This window comes from Lepisma saccharinum, chromosome 2, assembly GCF_977018435.1.
Source record: "Lepisma saccharinum chromosome 2, izLepSacc3.1, whole genome shotgun sequence".
Taxonomy (NCBI): Eukaryota; Metazoa; Arthropoda; class Insecta; order Zygentoma; family Lepismatidae; genus Lepisma; species Lepisma saccharinum.
In genome coordinates, this window is record NC_139230.1 from 24,952,829 (window position 1) to 24,977,648 (window position 24,820).

Below are 24,820 nucleotides of genomic sequence, written 5' to 3' on the forward strand. Positions count from 1 at the left end.
CTCTTTGAGTCATGCACTTTCAATGTATGTGCAGGAGAAGATGATGTTGAAGATATTAAAACTGCATGTCCACATTTTTTCAGGAAGCAAAGAAATCCTTCTTTGAATATACAGACAACAAAGGTGTCATTCGGACTCCACATTATGTCAGATATCAAACACGAACTAAAGAATGGGGAAAAAAACAAAACATATTTGTAAAATACTATAAATGTTTTAATAAGATTTCTGCCCATTGCTACAGCTATTTCTGTATGTCCAAAATAATACTTAAGGCCATTACGGATCACTGTTAATTGTTCTCTGTGACAACCTATGTCACACCACAACTACACTTCCTCACATCCCAAACAATACTAATGGTGTACAGTGTTGCCAACTTTTGGTATTCCTGATCATACTGTATAAGCAGAATCCTGTACACATTTTTCTTACTAAAATCTATAGACAGGGCAGATAAATCAGTATTCTATATATACTGGTCATTTATCAGTACAAGTGTTGATAAATTTATTGATATGTCTATAAATGCCTTGCAATTGAGGGCAAAATTCTTCCCTTTTAGTTTAAAAAAGTAAAAGTGAAGTAAAGTAAAGTAAAGTGTTCCCCTGTGCATAGCACCACGCCATGAAGGCGTATAGGGGGTGTGGGGGTAACGCCCCACACTTTCTTGATCCGGTCGTGAGTGGGGGTGATGTGATCAGCATCACGCCCCTGACCGCCTTTACCCCCCAGGGTTTCCCCCAGGTACCCATGTTATTCGACGCTGGGTAGGCGCCGGGGCCGCTTCCACCGTTAGAAAAGTTCCCGGATTTGAACCGGCCGGGGATCGAACCCGGGACCTTGAGCATGGTAGTCAGACGCGTTACCGACTGAGCCACCGCGGCCCTTTTAGTTTATGTTCTAATAATTAATTTATTTTAGTTTTGGAATCAAAACTGGGCATGCTGTGTGGAGGCAGGTTAATGGGTGGCTGGGTTGAGTCCATGGGCAATGATGGCATACGTAACTGATTAACTGATATGTGCATTAATTACCAGTGTTGGCAAAAAAAAGTTGGTGGATAATCCCAAATCTGAAAGTGCTGTGCAAAATCAAAGTGAGGTACTGGGTTGGGTTGGGTAAGCTAAGGTTTTGTTGTGTTGTGTTGTAATGTGTGCACCTCTTCTCTCCTTTTTCATTTCTCCATCCTTCTTGCATGATTTTAAATTGCATGATCTCAAGCTCTGTGTTCTTTTGTAAATTTCTGAATACAAGAAGTTTCATAATTCCCTCCAGAATTTGAGAAGTCAGTTGCTCAGAGGCCAACTCACCTACAGGAATGAGAATACATATCCAAGTTAGAAATGTTCTACGTGTCTCCCTTGGTGAATCGACAGACATCAATTCTGTAATCTTGCTTGTATGTGGTCCACAGTCTCAGCCAATGACCCCAGTCTACCCATTTGCTTTGTGTCTGTTGAGTCACCAAGGGAGGACATGTCGAACATTTGTAAGGTGGGTTAAAAACTTTGATACTTACTCTTTTCACTGACATGTTCTCATCCCCATGGGTGAGTTGGCCTCTGAGCAACATACTTCTGAAATCCAAGAAGGAATTATGAAATACCCTGTACATAGTTCGTCATTCTAAGACAAAACTGAGTGTAGTCACCTGCATATGTACATTATTTATGGACATGAATGAACTATTCAGGTTTTTCATGGAACATATATCTTTTAATATTTGATCACTAGATAATTAGTTATCATTATTGGCAAATTTTATGTTGGTACCTTATAGGTATCAGCCAAAATTTCACATGAGTCCATCCCTAGCAAAATCTAAATTCTTACCAGAAACAGATATCATACTTCTCAATTAGAAAAAGTGATGATTTGGTTTCAATTATACATTTACAAAAACACACAAACATCATAATAACAGAATTCTAACTTATAATAATTACCTCTCCTTGAAAAATTCAAATTGGCCATTACCAAAATTTACAAAATGTGGATATTTTGTATCAACTCCAAAATATGCAACAGTGGGCAAGGTTTTCCCTCCAAAGTTAATTGCAACAGCTAATAACTTTCCATCTCTTGAGAATCTGAAATTAACAGACCAGATATAAATAGTAATCTGTCTAACCTGCAACATTATATATATAAGAAAAACTCAATATGCTGACCAAGGCAGAAATTTATTTTATTATAAAACATAAACTAAACGTAACATTTCAACCTTCTAGCAAGGTCTTCTTCAGACTCTGCACCAAGTACAAATATAACAAATGTAACAAGGTGGGTGACCCTGATATGGCCATGCTAAGGTGTGAGAATTTTTCTAGCTGCCATTTTGAAAAAATCCAAACCATTTTTTTTTAAATCATTCTCAGGCTAATGGACTTTCATAAAAAAATTTTACATTCCCCATGAAAATAGTTTTACTGGTCCAAAAAAACTAAATTCCAAAAGTCTACCTAGTGGCCATATCAGGAACATGTGCACATGATATGGACACCCTTGTTCGATGTTGTACAAATCGTGATTTGTTTCAGTTTCATAGTGCAGTTCTGCTAAAATTAAATAATTTTGGTGTAAAAGGAATAAACATGATACTAAAAAATCCTTTTTGTTAATCAAAAGCAGATTTAAAACAGGATTTTCCATTAAAAATGAAGTTGTTTACAAAATTGACATTAAAATTAACATATTTCAAAAAACTAAAATGTGAAATCAATCAAGAGAAGAGTACAAGACAAAAAATGAGATTGTTAAAACAAATTACTGGTCGCAATTTGGACAAATAAAAATGTCTCTGTCAGCAGCAGTGAGTCCAATACACACTGTGTGGTAGAAATTCCCACAGACTACGCAGAGTCGCATTTCCTTGACTTTGTCCTCCTGACAAAGACTGCAGTACCAACTTTCAGCTTCGGTGGTTTTCTGAGTCTTTTTCTTGCTGTGTTGCTGCTGTTTGTTCTTTGGCTTGTTGGTCAACGGATGTTTCGTGGTTGGTCCCTGTGACCATATCAGGAGCAGGTCAGCTTTCACGAAAATCATCTCATTATGAACAACTTGTAAAAGATATGCCATCAACAACAACACCAATTGAAAGATCATTGAAAACTGAAAAGAGTACGATGGTTTTCATGAAAACAGTCTTTGCAAAACATGCATAAAACAAAGGAGACTTACCAAAGAAAAACAAGAAGAGGTCACATGAAAAACACAAAACAGGCAACTGACGCCATATTGCTCAACCTGGCTGGATGAGAAATTATCACGTGACACATTAGGAGACCCCCGCACTGGATGCTGATGCCATCTAGCAGATTTTTTCTTAGCTAACTCACAATACAGGGGTGGCCATATCAAGAACATGGCCATAACAGGAGCATCCACCTTATATAAGTATTGCTACACAGTCTTATTTACATGGATGATAAAATTTACTATAAAAATATATTTCTGATATTATATCAACACTGACTCTAAATATCCTGCAAGGTATGTTAAATGCAGGAAGTTCAACATTCTGTTGAACCAAAAAATGTACTTTTTTGAAAAAGAACAACTACTTTAATATAACAATGTTCACACATACAAGAAACTAATAATTTATAGAAAACTCTGGTTGAGTGGTATAAAAGGAGGTTACAAAATTACACATACACACACATGAGAGAACGTCAATATATAGGTTGCAAAAATCCACACAGTGTGAACACCATCTAAAATTTAGGGCACATGTTTTATCTGTAGATGGCAGCACCAGTGGCTACAAAAGCAGCATGAACCCAAGATCACTGCATGCCAAGGATAGTCAAGTGGGGTCAGTTGAACATGGTGGCTGTGTTATGTTTTATGCAAGAAGAACAGTGTGAAGTTGTGAGGTTTCTATGGGTCAAAGGATTGGCCGTAGAGAGAGAGATATATATATGTGGAGTGTATAGCAATATGTGTCTGACATGAAAAGCCATGTACCAGTGCATATTACACAGGATGGATCGGGTGATTTTTTTCTTAAAAAATCTCTGATTTAAATCACACTAAATTTTAGAATAATGTACATAAGGATGTTGTAGATAGAAACACTTTTGGTGAAAGTACATTACTCTCATAATCATTTAATGGTGATTATTAGGTTCTAAGATAGGAAAATAAAGGAAATAAAATATATGTACTGATAGTGTGAAGCTCATACGAAAGGAAATGTAAACACAGGATTTTCTTGATTTAAAATTCAATAATTTTATGGGCCAAAAATAGCAAACATTTTGTGTAGAGAAATATACAAAATACTAATCATGTTAAGCCATAAATAGTGTCAATATCATTAAACTGTAAATAAACATGGCAGCTGATATTTCATTAAAAAATCTCCAAAATTCAGGTACGAAGTCTATAAAATATTTAAGTTAATATTTGAAGTTACAATTATATAGTACATCCAGAATGTTTTAGTTTCACTGGAAGAAAAGTTACTGAAATTATTATTAGTTTCATGAACAAAATCAACAAACATTTCCATAGTAGTTACAGTATCAGAAACAGAAAAATGTATGTTTACATATATTTTTTTTTATTTGCTTTAATCGAACTGTTCAAATATTTTACAGGGCTGTTTACTAGAAAAAGGCTTTCTATAAAAAAAACTAGGGATGGGCCGATATGAAATTTTGGCCGATACCGATACAGTACCGATATAAAATTTACCGATACCGATAACCGATATTCTACCGATCCGATATAAAATTAGAAATGGTCCTTGAAGACCCTGAAATTTTCATTGATCTCCGTAATAAATAAGTTTTTAGAGCTGATTGCAATGCAAAAGAAGTTGAATATTTAGACATTTACTTTTTCAGAAAGTAGGGCATGGAGATTATCCATAAAAATTACAACAAAATGGCAGAATTTTGCACTAAATTATAAGATATTTATCGATATATCGGATCGGTAAAATAATCGGTAATTTTACCGATAAACCGATATGCCTATATCGGCCAATACCGATAGAGTACCGATTAATCGGTCCCATCCCTAAAAAAAACAAATATCTCTTTGCATGGTCCTAAAAAACATGCAAGCAATTTTAAGCATATTTCTTTTAAAAAATAAAAAAAATCGATTTAAATCCAAAACATCAGATTTAAATCAAAAAATCAACAAAAATGATTTAAGTAAAAATCATGCTTTTTATTTTTATCCACCCTGGTAACACTTCAACAATGAACAAATGATCAGCATCAACAAAGAAAAACCAGGTCATTCCGAGGAGCTTGCAAACTTCATCAAATGAATTCTTACAGGGGATGAATCATGAGCCCAGTACTTTGAACTGGAGTTGAAACATGCCTCCCTGGAATAGAAACATATCTTCTACCAGTCACTAAAAAGTTCAAGGTTATCTTATCAGAACAAGGTTATGATAACCATATTTTAGGACTCACAGGGTGCCATACTAGTGAACGCTATGCCTCATGATGAGTGTCATTGCTGCCTCGTATCATAGTACCCCACAGTCACCTGAGTGATGGCATAATTCTGCTAGATCTCAATGCTCACCTGCACAAGGCCAGATAAATGAGGAACTGTTCAACACTTTAGCTTGGGAATGCTTGGAACATCTTCCTTATAATCCAGACTTAGCACCCAGTGATTTTCATCTCTTTGGGTGCCTCAAAAATGACTTGGCTGATTGCTATTTTGACAACAACAAAGCTTTCGTTAATGAGGTCACATGTTGGCTGCACAAATAGTTGAAAACCTTTTATCTGCCACTTTTAAAGGCTGGTCAAATGATGGTATAAGTGTCTGAATGTGCAGGAGATTATGTTGAAAAATAAACCAAAAACCAGAAAGTTACGTGCAGTTGTTTTTCTTCTATCCCTTTTTGCATCATATACACTGATTAACCCTCATATATAGACAGGGAAACCTATTTAAGTTCAAGGTGCCAAAAATGTCGTTTTTCTTATTAATTGAAGGGCTTCGGTGTAAAACATGGTAAGTGACATTTTGGTCTTTCCTGAGTTCATTAAGTAAAAAGGTTATTAAAAGCTATACTATAGATACATTGTTTTCGTGTTGTGTTTGCAAATTTCAAAAGGCTTCACTGAAACTAATGCAAATTGTATGACATGGCAATTTCACTTGAAAATTGAAAGATGGCACATTTTATTTTGAAACTCAAAAATGACAAAAATGTCACTTACCATGTTTTACACCCAAGCTCTTCAATTATTTTGAATTGAATTAAACAATTCTGAATTACACAAACACTTCAATATGGTATCTGTTTTTCAAGTGAAAATAAATTATAGTATAATAAAATCCACAATGGATCTTTTAAACTTAGCAAGAGGTGGTACGTAAATATATTCTAAGCTTTAAAGAAACTTTGCCCTTGCTGCATTTACTCAATTAGACTATTGCACTTCCTCTGTCTTGTGGGGGACATGCATGTAATTTTCAGTGTGGGTGATCTCAGGTGAAAATTTTTCTGTCGTCTTTCCTGCATAACCAGCATGTTATCATTAATAGCAGCATCAATACAAAGTGGTAGCACACAATATATAAATTTATTCAAGTATGGTTATAAATTAAACATATGGAATACTCAACTAAAAAAAGAAACACAAAATAACAATACCTTGCAATACAATGTTCATTTTTCTTAATGCCAGGGAGACTGCATGGAATATAGTCCTTTACAGCAGTGTAGTTTCCACCAGACTTAGTACTCCATTTTAATCTTAGAATAAAAATATGTAGGTTGTCATCTGTCAAGCCTACAAAGCAACATAAGTATAAATTCTGTAAAAAAAAAAAGTCACATTTGAAAAACAGAACAGAGACAGCATGTTTCAATATTTCAGTATGCTTGCTGATAAACACAATTAACACTCTCAAACGCTATGAAATAGTTCTAATATCTACATGCAAACATTTCCTCTTATGTTGTCAAATAGTGAATTGTAAAATGCACACACAAGATTCTTTTTTATTTTTAAATGTTGCACACTTGCTTTAACACAGATAACATGTTAAAACATGCCAGACAGCTTCTGAATCAACTTTCCTCTTTAAGCCATGCTAATGTTATAATTTTCACATCTCTACCTTAATTCTAAATAGGGCTGAGCTTATACCAAGACCGGTGTATCGATATTGGTAAGTATCAGTTGAATTTTCTTCAGCGATACCATCCAATACCAATGATCATGAGTGGCTGAAGGGTAGCAAGAGAAACAACTCATTTGTCATGATTTGTCCTTTTAAAAAGTTCGTTCACCCTTCCACATGACTTGGGAATCAAACATAGGAAGTTCCATGTAGATTTCTGAGAAATGCTGTACCCTCCTGGGAAGCAGATGACAAGATCAAAGGCAGAACTAAAGTCATGCACCCAAACATGACATAGAAGGCAAGTAACTGCCTGGTGGTCAACGCTCTGGAAATAAATGTCACAAGACATTTGAAAGTAATGCTAACTGATAATAATTTGGGAGTTATGTAATGTCATTATTAGAATGTGGTGTGATGAGTTGTTATGACTCAGTAACTAGCCTTTATTTGAAACTGGAATTATACAAGTATCGGTATCGGTTCGAATCGGTCAGGGTATCGGTACATGGTGGTATCAGCTCAGCCCTAATTGTAATCTAACTTTTTATGCTAATTAGATTCCATTTTCATGTTGGATTGAGTTACATATAGTTAATGATTCTTCAGTACACCAACACTAGTACAGTAAAAAAAAAGGTAAAGGTAAAGTGCTCCCCTGTGCTTAGCACCATGCCATGAAGGCGTATGGGGGGTGTGGGGGTAACACCCCACACTTTCTTGATCCGGTCCCGAGTGGGGGTGACGTGATCAGCATCACGCCCCTGACTGCCTTTACCCTCAGGGTTTCCCCCTGGTGCCCATGTCATTCGATGCTGGGTGGGTGCCGGGGCCGCTTCCAACGTTAGAAAAGTTCCCGGATTTGAACCGGCCGGGGATCGAACCCGGGACCTATAGCATGGTAGTCAGACATGTTACCAACTGAGCCACCACGGCCACACACTAGTACAGTAAGGACATTGAAATCTTATTTCCTCTTGGGTCTATGTCTAACAGAATCCCAATCTTCCTGAATATGTAAATATCCATATGTATGTAATGAACTGAATTGAATTGTTGTTTTAAGTCCACTTTATTCACAGAAAGGCTAATTGGGACTGGACCTACTGTTTAAAGTGGGATCTGAACAACTGTGCCATGTGTCTCCACCGGGTATTGAACCTGGAACCCCTTGATTACAAGGTGACAACATTGATACTACAGCATCGAGGAGGTCCCATATGTACATAAGCAATGGCTAAGAAGTCCTTCACATCACACATATGAAGTAGATGGCAGAAGCAGTCCATAACCAAGACAACAGTAAACGAATGGCTGGTTGCAAGATAAGAATCATGTAAGAGTATACAGAAGTGAAAAAACATTCTGAGGTAAGCATGCAGTAAGTAATCACTAAAACTCGGGAGTATGTGTTAACAGACATAAATAGAAATCTAAGCATCAAAAGAATGCCTGTGTACCATGATGAAATCAGAATTAAACAATCAAAACTTGGGCCATGTTAGCATATCGGTATGTCACTTTACCAATCTGATATACCTATATATAATGCCTATCGCATATAGTGCAAAATTCTTCCATTTTGTTACTATTTTTACGGTTATAACATATAACTGAAATGTCCTCATTTTTAAAGTAAATGTCTAAATACAAAGTTCTTTTCTCAAAGCAAAATCCATTGCAATCACCTGGGTACAAAAATTAATTAAGGAGGTTAATGATAAATTCAAGTTCTTCAACAAAAAATGACACTTTCATATGGTATCAGTAGAATATCACAAAAATTGGCATCAGATGTTTATCAGTATCAGCAAAAAATTCATATTTGTCCATTCCATATGATAATAAAGAATATAGATAATCAGTACAATTTCAAAAATTTAAATATAAATTCATCTGTCAATTTGCATCCAATAGGCGTAACTTTAGGGGCAAAAATTGCATAACATTTGGGGGAATGAATGAATGAATTCATTTATTTCACTTCACATTTCTGCCACTTTTGATTTTGACTAGCTGTGAAGATGAGGATGAATGGTGATATGATGAAATAGATGAAAGGAGACTCAGAAACACATAAAGAGAGCACACAACACAAGTCCCATACTGGCCATGGGTCCAGACGCCAGAGCCTTGTTAGTCTGCAAAATGCAGTCCAGAGTGTACTTAACGGAAGTGAGGTTCACATTTGTCCAGGGAATGAATGGGGGGATTGAACTGTTGGTATTAGAGACTTCTTTATACTAGAAAACATATTCCCTTGCTTGATATCATTGTTAAGAAATGCACCTGTAAAATGTAATAGTAATAAATAAAATTAACTTTGCCTGTTTACCACCATCATTATTAACAATACTACACACTTTTTCTTCGGATGAGATGAGTTTTGGTTTACAGTCAATGTGCAGGAAGGCTAATTGGGACTGGACCTACAGTTTAAAGTGGGATCTGAACCACTTGTGCCTCCACCGGGCATCAAACCCGGGACCCCTTGATTAAAAGGTGGCCATCAGGGAGGCTCACACTTCTTTTGAAACATAAGTTATATACATGCCTTAGTTACATCTTTCATTGGGCATGTTTAATTTCACTGTTTTCTGTTGTGCTTGTAGGGCATCTTGAATGATAGAAAGGTTGACATGGTGATAAATCATCAGTAAATATATTAAAAGTGAGAATTAGAGAAAGATGAACTTAAAATTTTACCTGGTGCTCACAAAATCGGTCATCCTTGAAGAATGTGCCAATGGGTTCATCGAAATCATAAACACAATCAACTAGAGACCACATGCCAGTAGAGAAGAAGCTTCTGTGTACATCCGAATATTCATATACATAGTCCATTTCTCCGACATGTATTGCTTTTCCAACCACAACAAATATTTTCCGTGCATCATCTGTTATGCTTATATTGCATTCATTTTCCAATTTACTCTTGTCTATAGAGTCAATAGATGGTTCATGCCATGTATTCATGAAGTCTAGTTTGTTTACACACTCTGAAACCACTTTTGTTTCCAGACTGTACATTAAAACTTTCCCATCAGGTAAAAGCCACACAATCTGATTTCCTGGAATATACACATAAATGTACATATTGGCAAAAAATACAGACACTTGATGGAAATTAATTTCAACATTTATACTACACACTCACACAAGTACCTTACTGTTTGGCATATACAGGAGATGTACTATGTAGAAATTTCAGTGAAAAATGCAGGCTTGCCTAAGACTCAAACCCAGGACTCCAACCCAGGTCTCTAGCATATTGTGCCATTGCTCTACCAACTGAGGTACCATGCCAGCCCTTCTATCACCTAATTATTCATTCTTGTGTTTTATCAGGTGAAATCATGGCTGGTTTGTTAGTTCAGTTGGTACAGCAATGGAACAATATGCTAGAGACCTGGGTTGGAGTCCTGGTCAAACTTGTATATTTTCAGTGAAATTTCTACTCACACAAGTATTTGCATTTTGTAATTTTTTTGTATTTTCTGCCTCTTTAAGCCAATTGCTATGATGAGGATGAATAATGATTAAATATGGCCCCATACCATTTCCATTTATTTTGGAACCTGAAAAAAATAGCTCGGTGGAAACAAACTTTTGAGCAACAATGAAGTCATAGATACTGTAAATGATAATTTTCACAGTATATAGGAAAATACATTTGAATGCAATAAAATGTTGTTTTTAACTTTTACATTCCATTACTTGTTAGTTGCCCTGTGTATAAGTGGAACAAGTGAGAAAATTATGACTTTTCTTGCCTGCAGATTTATTGAACTTACAACTATGATATAACAGATTCATGCCTCTATCTGTAATTCATTTTAACAAGATGCCCATTAAAAGAAAATAAATTATGAAAATAGATGTCAGGCACTTTTTCAGATATTAGACAATCTTGCACAATCATTTAGAATATTAATTAGTATAACTAGTATATGAGAGCATCTTTACATTTCAACTCTCTGCATTGATACATGAAATGGTGTTGAAAACTTCATTGAGTAATATAATATCCAGAAACATGACTTATACTAGTTATTATGGATGCGACAGATTTTCAATAAATAGCTGGTAATTCAGTGCAAAATTCTGTTATGTTATTTCTCTAAATGAATACAAAGGTAAAATTCACACACCTGGGTTAAAGAGGTTAAGTTATTCATGGAACATTTGTAATCTTGCCAGTTCAATGGCTGAGTACATTAAGTGGTGAACTTTCGATTTCACCAATGAAGTTCCCACGTTCGAGTTCCAGCTTGGGCACGAGTGTAAAGTGATCAAATCAATTTAATCTAGTCATCATTCATCCTCAAGATTAACCAAAAAGTGGCACAGCTAAAACAAAAATACAAATACAAGTTTATATTCATATCAGACTGGTAGAATATCAGTTTACTTGTACCGTGCGTCCATTTCGATCTGCAGCCGAGAGATCGGGAGAAACGTGGCGGGCGGCGCTGACGGAGGTGCCGACATTTGCGGCCTGTAATGCCCGCATATTTTTATGGACATATGCAGACATTTATATAAATATTGCAAAACTAGCACTAACCTGTGTTATAAGAGTTGTTCAAAGTGATGTCCACCTACATTCACACATTCCTGCCATCGTTTGATGAAATTTTGATTCACACGCAAAAGTTCTTCTTCCGTAATTCTTCCTAGTTCTGCCCTTATATTGTCTTTTAGTTCGTCGATGCTATGAGGGTTATTTCGGTAGACTCTATTTTTCAAGGTTCCCCACAAATAATAGTCACATACGGTAAGATCTGGCGAACGTGAAGGCCATAAACCTCTTGAAATTATTCTGTCATCAAACACCTCCCTTATAGCGTCCAAAGAATCAGCGGTGGTATGGGCTGTGGCCGAATCTTGTTGAAAATACCCATATTGTCTCTCATTATCTGATAACAACTGAAAAAACGGCGCGAGTATTTGTGTGCGGTACCTCTCTTGAATTTATTGTGTCTTCAAAAAATATAGGCCCTATTATTCTTTTGGCACTTACAGCACACCACACACCAATTTTTGCATCGTGTAACGGAACTTCGTGTATTATTCGGGGATTTTCAGTGCTCCAGTATCTATTGTTCTGTGAACAAACATGACCACGTAAGTGAAACCATGCCTCATCCGAAAAAAATATTAACTGTGGATCAACAATACCATCTACAATATTCTGCAAAACCCAATTACAGAAATTTACTCTACTTACGTTGTCAGGGGGCCGTAATTCTTGCACTATAGAAACTCTGTACGGTTTTAATTTTAGTAGCTTAGTGGCTGTATGTGCTGATGATTTTGACACGCCCATCTCCTGTGAAACACGGCGTAGAGGTTTGTTTGGAGAACATTCTAACGCTGCACCAATTTCATCGAGTTTTGCTTTGGTTAGAATCCGTCGTTTTTGCTTAGGTGTTTTAAAATTTAACGATCCAGTTTCTCGTAATTTAAGGACAAGATGTCTAACCGTATCTCTATGTGGAGGTGAAACGCCTGGGAATTTCTGTACAAATTACCTACACACGTCTCGATACGAGTCTGTTTTCACGTAAGTGTCATACATAAAAATTCTCTGTTCTAACGTGAACCTTGCGGCTGGCATTCCAATCATCTGACTGACACAACACACATACACACTGTAATAACACAAACAAGTAACGGCAAGTAACCAAGAATAACACTCTTACGCACAGTACGAAATTAACACGCTCTTGGTTTACATCTGCCTGCCACTATATTCACAGCTCTGTAGTCGCGAAGGAACAAAAAACTTGAGCTAGGAGATTTCGGATTGCAAGGAAGCTCACGAACACCATTAGCTTTTAACGGTTCGTCTGCAGCGTAATCTTGATACAGTGTCGCACATTCGAAACCTCCAAACGATCCCCATCGACACAAAACTCTTTCAAGGATATAAACTTAAGCAGGACGTTACTGGTCAAAACTATGATTAAAATGTTTTACAGAGTATTATCTGTGGCTCTTAATATCATTTCTAAAGCATATTTATTTGTGTGTATATAAGGGTGGAACTTGGAAGAATTACAGAAGAACTTTTGCGTGTTATAACACAGGTTAGTGCTCGTTTTGCAAGATGTCCACAAAAATAAGCAGGCATTACAGGCCTCAAATGTCGGCATCTCCGTCAGCGCCGCCCGCCACGTTTCTCCCGATCTCTCGGCTGCAGATCGAAATGGACGCACTGTATTAAAAAATATGTTAATTCAGTATTTTTTTGGTAGCTGGAAAAATTTCATATTGGTCCATCCCTAAGGAAATCGGTCAATCTCTGCAAATAATATGACTGGATGGATATTCCAGACACAGAAGGAACTCTCATTTTTCTGAACAATAAAATAATGGCACCAAATAACCAACATGTTATGTGATTTTGTCAGACTGTACATAATCATAATTAGTCAAAAGTGGCAGAAACGTTATGTAAAATTCAAATCAATTGATCAATCAATATACCAGAATTTACAATCTACATTATAAGATTTTTACCCACATGTCACCAACGAACACGTCCTAAGGTGTCTACTCCTAACAGGTTGATTGTGATCTATTTATATTTTGCTTGGATGCTGGTAAACTATTAGGCAGATGAGACAAAAAAAAGTTTGAATTGTTTGAATTTTTGTTTCAAATCGGGATGAGCCAATGTCGATATAACAGTATCAGCCAATATCAGTGGTATTGGTATGGGAAAGTATCAGTTGGAATTTATTTATCAATGCCAGACAATACTTTTCCAGCATTTGGATCTTTCATGGTGTCCATAAAAATGCTGCACCACACTTTCATGGAGTCTAATTATCCTGGAAATTATGCAAAATTCTAACTTACTTTTTATCAGGGTTGTTAAAGGTCCACGAACCCATAAATTCTAATGGATTCTATTGCGTTCAGCTGCAGGACCAGAACCTTTATTCTCGCACAATTTAAATTAGGTCCAAGTTGCGCATTGTTACATTGAAAAAGGTTCCTGGACCGTATTTTAATTGTTCCTGAAAAAAGGTTCCTGTACCATATTTAAATTGATGTGGGGAAAAAAGGTTCTTGGACTGAATTAAAATTCTTCCAGAAAAAAGGTTCCTTGGACCGAATTAAAATTCATTCTGGAAAAAAGGTTCCTGGACCGAATTTAAATTCATCCGGAAAAAATGTTCCTTCATTATATGGCAAAGTTCTAATTATTTTTAGAATAATATTTTGGTGCATTTGCTTCAAGAGTATAAGCTTGTATTTGTATGAGACACTTTCTCTCATTTTGTAAGTTTTATTTCCTTTAATAGCTAATAAAAATGTCTGAAATGAACATGTTTGCATTCATATATATTTCGCCTGATTTCCAGTAAGTGCTAGTGTTATTCAACATCAATTTGCATCAATAATTCATGTAAATAACGTTGGTTTTGATAGGGCAGCACTGAGTACTGCATGTGGGACATTTGTGTTACTATGAGGGCGTGGATGATGGAGGGTTAAATTAATACAATTTTCAAGTATGTGTATCGGTGGGAATTGGTAAGAGTATCGGCATCAGTATTGGTTCAAAGTGGTATCAGCTCAGCCCTAGTTTTAAGTTCACTTTATGCATAGACAGACTAATCAGGACTGGTCCTACAGTTTAAAGTGGAATTTGAACCACTGTGTGCCTCCACTAGGTATTAAAACCAGGACTCCTTGATTACAAAGTAACGACATTACCACAATGCGATCGGGGAGGCTCCAAAAAGGTATATAAGTTAAATATATCAGAAAGTAAATAAGATAACGACACACTGATGACTCTTATTTGAATACATGTAATGGAGGGGGGAGGGGGAAATGCTTTGGCACTCACTCACATCCTGATTAACATGCAAGTACATATTCTTTACTATAAAATAATTTCTCATCAAAAGACGAAGAAAGCTTTGAAGTGCAGAAGCAAAAGTAGGTAGTAATTCTTAACATCATGCAAATATTTTCTTTCTACCTAACAGAATTTATATTCACATGAGCAGGGTATCCAATAATTTACTGATCTATAAATTTAGATGTTGTATACCTTACCATTTTGCGAGCAATTAAAAGCCACGGCATTTCTCAAGTGTTTTTGCAGAGAACCAACAGATCTTTGGTACCCTGTTGCTAAATCAACTTCATAAACATGTGCAGTTTTAGATTCAGCTATTACAAAGACTGACTTAGGTTCCTAAAAATAACAATGCAATGAAAGTCAATGAAAAATGAAGGCAAAACAAGCATGAATTATGTTGGTCATCAAATAGTATGTGAATATAATATTACCATATTTGCCAGAGTATAAGACACACTTTCTTCCTTTAAAAATAGGTGTGAAAAACAGGGTGCATCATATCAACACTCAGATTTTGATTATCTTCATTTCTGGAATTTTTTTTATGAGTTACACGATTTCCTTCTTGCTTCCATAGTGTGTGTTCGAGCATTTCAGTTATGCAGATTCTGATTTACAAATTACATAATATTTACAAGTGACTCTTCATTTAGCTCTAGAGACAAATGTCTGGGTTTTGATGAAGAATATTAAAATGTATTATTTCCTAGTTAGATTAGGGAAGTTATTTCTTGAAAGTAGACCTACATATTACTTTATATTTGAAACACTGTAAATTAATTATAATATTCAGTGATTTTTCAGTAATTTCCTCAAATATTTGTACAAAAAAGGGGGTGTCTTATATGCCGGCAAATACGATAATCACATATAACACAGTAGCATGCCAATGCACTGAATTTCTTGACAATAAAAAATAGAAGTAAAACAAGCATGAACTATGTGATAAAAAAAGAACATGTGAATACATATTAATCAAATATAGCATAGTAGCATGTTTCATGGATACAACACTTGAAGTTTTTGGTCTGAAACAATGTAAACATGTTACAATATTTATGAAGAAATTTAATTTAAAAAGTGAAGCTTGACCAGGACTCAAACCCAGGTCTCTGGCATACCTTGTCAGTACTATATCAACTAACCTTCTGAGCCAGCTGTGCGTTCACTTGATTTTTCGCTTCCACCATTTTACCTGTGTGGAAACTGTCTGTCAGTGATGCTGCAACAAGATCTGTTGCCTTAGAAGCAATACATGAATGGTGTCAAGTATCACACAGGATGGAGCAATATAATATCTTATAGTATTTAGGCTGACATAGGAGATGTAATTTAAGTCTTGATGTTTTTCTTTTTTTTAATCCACTTTCTGCACTGATGGGCTAATTGGAACTGAACCTACAGTTTCAAGTGGGACTGAACCACTATGACATGTGCCACCACAGGTTTCCTTGATTACAAGGTGATGATGTTACCACTATGCCATCAGACACACCCACGCAGATATACTGAGTAGAAATTTAAGTTAAAAAGGCTCATAGTTGTACCTTGTATGATTGACACTATTTTCTTATATGTGTGCTCTAATATCAATACATTTAAGTAGTGCCCAAAGTGGAAACTGTTAGCCTTGGGGCAGATATGGTTTTGCATGGAGGGTGCTTTCGTGTACGAAAAAGTGTACAATGAAACAAATAGGGAATGATTTACACAAATTCTGCACACTGAAAGGAGCATATATGCCCATCAAATCAAAGTGAATTTTATCATTATATTGATAAAATTCACACATGTATAAGCAAATGATAAAATTCACACATGTATAAGCAATTTCATTGGACAAGCTGTCATATGTTCTCATGTACTACAAAGTAATGAACTAGGCTAGCTTATCCAGCAAATTTCTCAGAAGGTGAACTAACACTTTAATAATAATAATAATAATAATAATAATAATTTTTATTGTAGAAACATGTGAGAACATCACATGTATTACAATCGTCAGAAATATACATATAGAGTATCTATAGATCTTACAAAAAAAAAAAACACATCCAAAAAGCATTTTAGAAACGTAACACCACTTACATAAATTTAGTAGTTAACATTATTGTTTTACAATCATAACTATTTTACCTAATACAATTAATTTCAAAGAATTCTTCTACTAACATTGATTTGTCTTAAATTTACTATCACATATAGTTCTAAAATTTAATATATTATTATTTCTCAATGTGACACAACTTACTGTTTTCCTGATAACCAGCTTTTGCACAGTTTCTGACGACGTTATGGACACTGGGTCCAATCTCTCTAAAGTGATATGCATTTTACATCCTAAAACATAAGATAAATACATGTTATTATCACACATAAAATAATGCACAATAAAAATAAGAACATAGCACAGTATAAGAGATAATGTAAAGTTCTCCGTGGGAACAAATCTAAGGTTGAGAAAAAATTCCAGATTTGGATCATCCACCCCGGGAATCAAGCATTGGTCTCCTGTGTGGAAGTCAGATACACTACCGACCAACAGACAGTAACATAACAGTATAAGACATGCCAAAGAATATTTGGTTCATTTGCTAAATAAAAAATTACAATGAGATGCTACATATTAACAAAACTATTAAGGAGGAAATTGTAAAGTATAACACAATATGCGAGTGATATTTGAAAATAATTTTGAGGTTCTTATAAACATATGGGTGAAAATATACATTAAGAGATTTGCAAATATGAAACCAAAGAGAAGAATGACGAATGTAAGCAGTGTTGGATAATGTCACCATTCACCAAGAAGGTGGCTGAGTCTTCTACACAAAGTGTGATGCTGCGAAACAAAAACGTATACAATTCTGTCATGTACTAAATGTTACTTTATCTAAGTTTTGAGCAAAAGCAGAAAATGTTACTGTGGTGTCTTTGTTTGCCCTTTCCCCTCCTGTCAAAAAATGAGGGTGAAAAATTGACAACGGGACTCAACTACTATAGTGCTTTTCACAATCGAGTTATATGCTGACCTTGGCACAGGATGCATCAGTGCTTCAGTATCCAGACAGCTGGTGTCCAGTTTGAAAGTGTTTATGAAGTGTTAAGGTGTCAACAAGTGTTTTAGATTGTTTTGTTTTAGTTTATGTATTATTTGTGCTTTTCTGCAGTTTAATAATGCCACGTTATCCATACAATTTAAAACAGTGAATATTTATGTACAACTCTTACATCATTACAAATTCTTGTAGGGAAGTTAGAAGGCATCTTGCAGCAGAATTCCCAGATGTTCCTGTTCCACAGAAAGTGTGTTAGGAAACTTGTTAACAAATTTAGGGAAACAAAAAACTTGAAGCAAAGGGTGAAATGGCATGTGCTTACTGAGGAGAAACTAGACAACATTGGAGCATGATTGGAACACACTCCTCAAAAATCCCTCCAGCACTTTGCACAAAAAAATCCATGACATCTGCTTGGCAAGCTACCAAGCTTTTAAACATTTCCAACACCTCTTCTAACAAGGTATGTGCTCATTTTAATTGTAACTGGCAATGAAATTGTACAAGCTTATTTCATTACATAGCTATCGGTTCAAGTTACGCAGATGTTGCATGCAGTTTGCCAGCAGATGCGCTCCCACTGCCCAGTGTGCTATAGTGGAACCATAAGCAAAGCAACTTGCGCAGACCCGCGGCTCCTGTGCACCGTACCCCCGTGAGTAGGGGAGGGGGAGAGTGGGCAATGCTTCCTTATGGCTCGAGGTGGAGGGAAGAAAGGAAAGCTGTGCAGGGACTTCTCGTCCCAAGGTTTTTTTCCTTGTGGTTGATCTATAGCCGCCACTTCACGGGTGGCTTGACCATGAAAAGCACTGTATAACTAACAGAGGAAAAACACAATAAGTCTAGTCATTAAAGGATATTTGGTAACACTTTCATATAGGTGAGACAGATTTCTTACTTTTTACAGGAAAAAGTACTTACGCAAATCATTTTCTGTAGCATTGTGGAAGTTCGTGAATGTAGTTTTGATCCATTTTAATGCAAATGCATGTTGTTTTCTGCGAAAATCTCTGTCCGACATGCTGTTGCTGCTGCCGCCATTTGCTTTCTGCACGAGAGCACAATGTTCCATGTGTTAGATAACGTAAACCCCGTAGTCAGTGTTTCAAACCTCTCCGTGTTTTCACTATAACATGACGTATCGAGTATTTTTAATTTTTCTAAAATGTTTTTGAACTATGCTTGCCTAACCTAACCTAGCCTAACCTTACGGAAAATGTTTTTTTGGGGCTAACATGAATGGTTTGTGGGGCTAACGTCAATGGTTTGCGAGGTATTAGCATAATTTCAAATCTGGGCATGAAATAGGTATTTTTCAGTGAACAAGGTTGCAACACTGCATAAATCGACAAAACACTCGCACAACATGCGATGAACCAGTACGCTATCGCCATAATGTTTGTTACAGAATCAAAATAACGAATAACAATAAGTACTCGTAAATGTAAGAAATAGACATTATTTTCGTTAGAAATTCATTATTTCACCTAATGAAATGTTTCGCAATGCAGAAGTGTACATTAGCAATGTAAAAAAGTGTGAAATAAATGATTTATAGGTGTCACACCTATACGAAAGTAGTACCCGATATTCTGTCAGCACAAGGCAGGCTCTTTGAAATGTGTAAGTCCAAGTACATTATCCAAATACTTAAACTTAACTACAACGGTAAATTTCTCGTATCGGACAAACAGCTGAAATTTGCTAGTTCATTTAATTTGAATATTCGTACTTACGTATTCTGCATTGAGAAACATTGGTGAAGGTGGCATTTCAATTATTTCATGGAAATAAGCTCTATTTGCGACATATCGAGTAAGTTTTCTTCGTTTCTTTTTGCCTTAGGTAACACACAAAATTGAGGTCACAGTTTCACTATCGTACTCGGCTTGCAGTGTCCACCCCACTGCATCCAAAAATACCTACGTAGCCCCACAAACCATTGACGCATAGCCCCACGAACCATTCATACATAGCCTCACGAACCATTTCCGGTAAGGTTAGGTTAGGTAGGGTCACGTATAGGTTACAATAGTGAAAAATTGGTTTGGAAAAAAATATGCGTAGCCCCACACACCATTCTCGCATAGCCCCACGGACCACTGACACATAGCCCCACGAACCATTGACACATAGCCCCACAAACCATTTGCGGAAACGTGCCTTCTTCAGGGGATTACGTCATCACACACAGGCTACATCCACCTGGAAGTAAATGGATGCAAGAGCTTTCGTACATCGGTCACACATTTATATCGAAAAATAGATGATTTACCGGCCAAATTCAATGAATGATGCGAGAAAACACTTCCCCGAACTTCCACAAGTATAAAGAAACTGCATTCGGTAAGTAATTTCTCCTGTAAATTTGAAGGAATCCGTTTGTCCGATACGAGAAATTTACCAAAACAAATATAAATGGTAACTGCAATCTGCATAGAAAGAGAGGTTTGAACACATGTGCTGTGAGAAATATACTTTTACTAGTTAAGGATAACAGTCCAGGAATTATTGTGTGTACATTACATTTACAATTTGTCATAATTAATGCGCAGTTGACACAAACTTCAGTTCTCTTCAAATGCCATTTCTATTCACGCACCACTGAGTAGATTGTTAATTCTGTAATGGTTCTGAATGTTTAATGATTTTTCACAAGTTTCACAAGAGAAATAATGATGTGAAAAGTAGCTTATGCAACCATCCACACAAGCCAGCAAACAGCCAGTCTTCTTTTATAGTCATCTTATACAGCCTAGAAGATACAGCTCAAGATCAGATATACAATCAAGTCTTGAAAGCATTTAAGGATGCTATTTTAATATTAAGATTCCAAAACCTGTCACGCATAACCTAACAACTAAAAGCATTGATGGGAGTTATTTTAATGATAAGAGCCTAAACTTGACCCACGTAACCTAACAATGAAAGTATTTAGGGATTTTATTAATGATAAACCTGGTCTGCCTTACAAGAAAAGCATCTAGCAAAGAAATACCACATACAAGTGAAGTAGATGGCAGCAGCGGTCTGTATCAAGATGACAGGAAATGAATAGCTGCTCAGAAAAGAATATATGAAGGGAAAAATTGTTCTCCACATAACGTACAGTAAGTAATCACTAAGACACTGAAGTATGTGTTAACAGACATAATTAGAAATCGAACCATGTAAAAAATGCATGTGCACCATGATAGATTCAGAATTAAACAATTGGGGTACCCTTGACCCTCTGTAACCCCTGGAGAATGTGAAATATTTTGCATGGTTTATGAAGATTTTGTTGTTCATGAACGTTTTCAGTTGATTTTAGCTCTTGGAAATGTGTTATTGTGAAGTAAAGCAAGTCTGTTACCTTAGCGTGTTATTTTACCGTGTAGGAGAACAGCCCAAAGGCTTCGCGCAAGTGAATATAGCGGTAAAAATTTACTATCCTTCGGACACCTCTAATTTTTTCGTTTCGTCAATTTTTGACATTCGTACTTACATATCTGCTTCGCGGAACATTCCTGAAGGTGTATCAACGTTGTTTTGATGAAATTTGAACTATGTTTCCTAACCTAACAGAACTAACCTAACCACACGCCAGTGGTTCATGGGGTTAGCGCCAATGGTTCGCAATTATTTCCAATTTCTAGATCCTGATACTAACACGACACCAAATTTTAACTATGTTTCCTAACCTAACAGAACTAACCTATCCACGTGCCAATGGTTCATGGGGCTAGCTATTCTCCGTTGGAGAATTAATTTTCAACGAACAACATGAATTTCAGCTATGAAACATTCCCACATCACACCAAACACCTTCCCGATGTTCGACAATGCTACAGGAACTTATTACGGTAAGTAGTTTCTTCTGTAAAAATAAATAAATGTGCTTTAAGGAAGGTTCAAATTTCGTGTGACAATGATTGCCAAAATTCTACGATAATAATTGGTCTTCCTGCTAGGAGAATTTGAAGAAAATCATAAAACAATCGAAACCGTTACCCAGATCTGTAGAAGAGAAGTCAGTATTTCGAAGTGTTTAAAGAAAGAGGAACGTTTAAATGGTGGACACATGGTTTTAGTCGGGAAAAAAAACAACATTGCATCCCACTCCGACCCTCTGGTAAAACACCTGTTGCCAGCCTTGTCTGCCGTAGGTTATATCAGTCAACTTGGGTTGCATTCTTGTTTACTTGTACACACACCACTCATTCCATTTTTAGAAAATTATTATTATCCATATGTAACTTACAACAAGAAGAGATTTGTTTTGGTTGTAATTTATCTAGTGCAAGGGAGAACACTATTTCATACTTTCCTGCATTCTATATTCTAAAATAGACAATTTCAAATTTAATTATAAAACGAAAGAGGTACAAATGAGAAATGTATTATTTTAGGATTTCATAGCTTCCATTGCAACAAAATTACGAAACGGAAAACGGACTCACGTAAAAAATACTAACACTTGTTAACTTGTTCAAAATCCAAATAATGCCCAATGGTTGGGGGCAGTGTTGCCAACAGCACGAGAGAAAAACGGGCTAAATCGCACCCAAAATGGAGCTAAAATTCACATTCAAGGGGCTAGATTCACAAAGGTGCGGCTGCGTACTGAAAAAAAAATGTTCTTAATTCTTGGGTGTTTTGGCGCAAAATTTCTGTAACTCAAGAACCACAACTAATCAACTGTCAAGATGAAGGGCATACGCTCAACTAAACTAAATTTTCTTACCTTAAATAATTTATTTACCCCGTAAATTGTGGTGCAGTAGATTACACAAAAACATTACACATTTGCTGCATATTCCGCGTTCATATACAGTATGTAACATTCTTATTCGTACACCCGGATTTTCAAAGAAAATGCTTTAATATCTGAAAGTAAATACACTCTATCAAAATTGTTTCTTTACAAATCAATAACTAATATCATTAGGAACATAAAATCTTACCCACATTCTGTATAACCAATGACAATAATAAATTAAATGAAACTGAAAGAGAAACATGCCATTTTTTGTACAACTTTTCTATTCGTACACTTAATAATATAAAAGAAAAAAGTATATTCAGAGCAAATTGACTGACAGTTCTAATACTTTGATGCGTATCCTTTGGCTTTAATTACTGCTTCACACCTGTTCTTCATAGAATTAACCAGTTTCCGACATGTTTCAGAGCTTATTTTATTCCACTCGGCTTTCCCAACAGTTTTCAACTCTTGTTTGGACTTGGCGCCTGCTTTATGGACTCGCCTTTTCAAAATAGCCCATAAATGCTGAATGGGATTTAAGTCTGGACTTTGAGCTGGTGTTTGTAGTAGTTTGGGCACATTCCATATTAGTCAATTCATGTTAACTCGCGCCTTATGCTTGCTGTCATTAACTTGTTAGAATCTGTAGATGGGCGGAATGTCCATTTTTTGGGCACTCTGCTTTACATTGTTCTTCGATATGTCCAATTAGACATATGCATCCATGATACCATCAATAAACTGGATGGTACCAACACCTTTGGACGACATACAGCCCCAAATCATTAATGACCCACCACCGTGTTTAACTGTTGGATCTGTGCTAATGTGATCATTGTCTATATTTGATTTCTCCAGACCCTATTTATCCCATCTGACCCGTATATATTAATCTTGGACTCGTCTGACCATATGACACTATCCCAAAATTCCTGGTCCTTGTGGATGTGCTCTTTCGCGAATGAAAGTCTATTTCTGCGATTCACCTTATTTACATACGGCCTCTGTAGTGGTATTCTGCCATGATATCCATGCTTCCACAAGGCACGTCGGACAGTTTGATCGGACATCGTCTTACCAGCAACATTTTCTACTAACGGTCGTAACTGAGGATCACTTAGTGGGTGGTTTTCTCGCACTCTTTTTAAAATAAAGCGTTCATCACGTTTATTCAACCGTCTCTCTTTTGGTTTTCTCGGCACATTCTGTGTTGAATCTTCTTCTAAATTTGTTTACTTTGTATTGAACTGTGGAGTGTGATTTATTGACTGTTTGTCCAATTTTTTCTTAACGAATAACCTCTAAGGGCCAAATTTATAATAACATCCTTCAGATCGGAACTAAATTCCTTCACCTTGCCCATTTCGAACACGCTGATAGATAGACGATAGGCCTACAACAATACCTACGCCAGCATTCAGCTTGACGGGGAGCGCGCCTACATGTTCAAACTTGTTACGAAGTTGCAAACTGCACGAAATCGCCCGAATAGCGGTGGCGCTGTATGCGAGGAAGATTGAAACTCTTGACTGTACGAATAACAATGTTGCATGAAACAGCGTGTTTTTCTCTTTTCAGACAAATTATATGCTCTGTTTATATACTTTGAACACACATTTTTATTGACATTTGTTTTTGAAACCTTCATTAACATTAATTTCCAGGTACATATGAAAATGATTATATTTACTAGTATATATGACATTTTTTCCTCGGAAATTCTATGTGTACGAATAACAATGTTACATACTGTATATGCACACACACACTCGCACACACACACGGCCGCACGCACGAACTAGTCCCTAGCCTCACTGTTACGAGCGATTCGTCGATTCCGCACCGCATTTCTGTGAACTTTCAAGGACCAGATGCAATGCAACTGAACAAAGATTCGCATTTTCTGGAATCGACGCTATCTGTAACTCGCCTCGGGCTACGCAGCATACCAAAACCAGAAACAAGGGGATAAAGTGACAATGTGCACTTGCTACCTGCTCCCCAAGAGGGGTC

The 24,820-nt window shown here is 36.3% G+C and overlaps 2 protein-coding genes across 2 annotated transcripts in view; both read right to left on the minus strand.

The window, feature by feature from the left end:
- The window catches only part of LOC145981499 (uncharacterized), a 48,568-nt gene extending 46,986 nt beyond the window's left edge, over positions 1–1,582 (minus strand). The window contains exons 1-2 of the mRNA XM_083114779.1: positions 1,523–1,582; positions 1–165 (exon numbers count right to left, since the gene is read on the minus strand). Coding sequence (XP_082970905.1) covers positions 1–143 — 143 coding nt within the window. The 5' untranslated portion in view covers positions 144–165; positions 1,523–1,582. The remainder of the gene's footprint in view (positions 166–1,522) is intronic.
- Positions 148–22,533, minus strand: LOC145981504 (uncharacterized). The gene is made up of 8 exons (XM_083114791.1): positions 22,503–22,533; positions 17,253–17,341; positions 15,196–15,337; positions 9,823–10,187; positions 6,644–6,807; positions 1,950–2,093; positions 1,523–1,580; positions 148–165 (listed from the first exon to the last, which is right to left on the minus strand). Exons 2-8 carry the CDS (start codon positions 17,331–17,333, stop codon positions 148–150), a joined length of 972 nt encoding a protein of 323 aa, XP_082970917.1. The 5' UTR covers positions 17,334–17,341; positions 22,503–22,533.
- Between the last annotated feature and the right edge of the window lie 2,287 nt (positions 22,534–24,820).

Coding starts and splice junctions, on each gene's coding strand:
- LOC145981504 (XM_083114791.1), bottom strand. CDS start 17,333: ATGCATATCACTTTAGAGAGATTGGACCCAGTGTCCATAACGTCGTCA. Junction 6,808..9,822: donor ACCGATTTTGTGAGCACCAG/GTAAAATTTTAA, acceptor TTTTTTTTACAG/AATTTATACTTATGTTGCTT. Junction 1,581..1,949: donor TTTGAATTTTTCAAGGAGAG/GTAATTATTATA, acceptor CTTGGATTTCAG/AAGTATGTTGCTCAGAGGCC.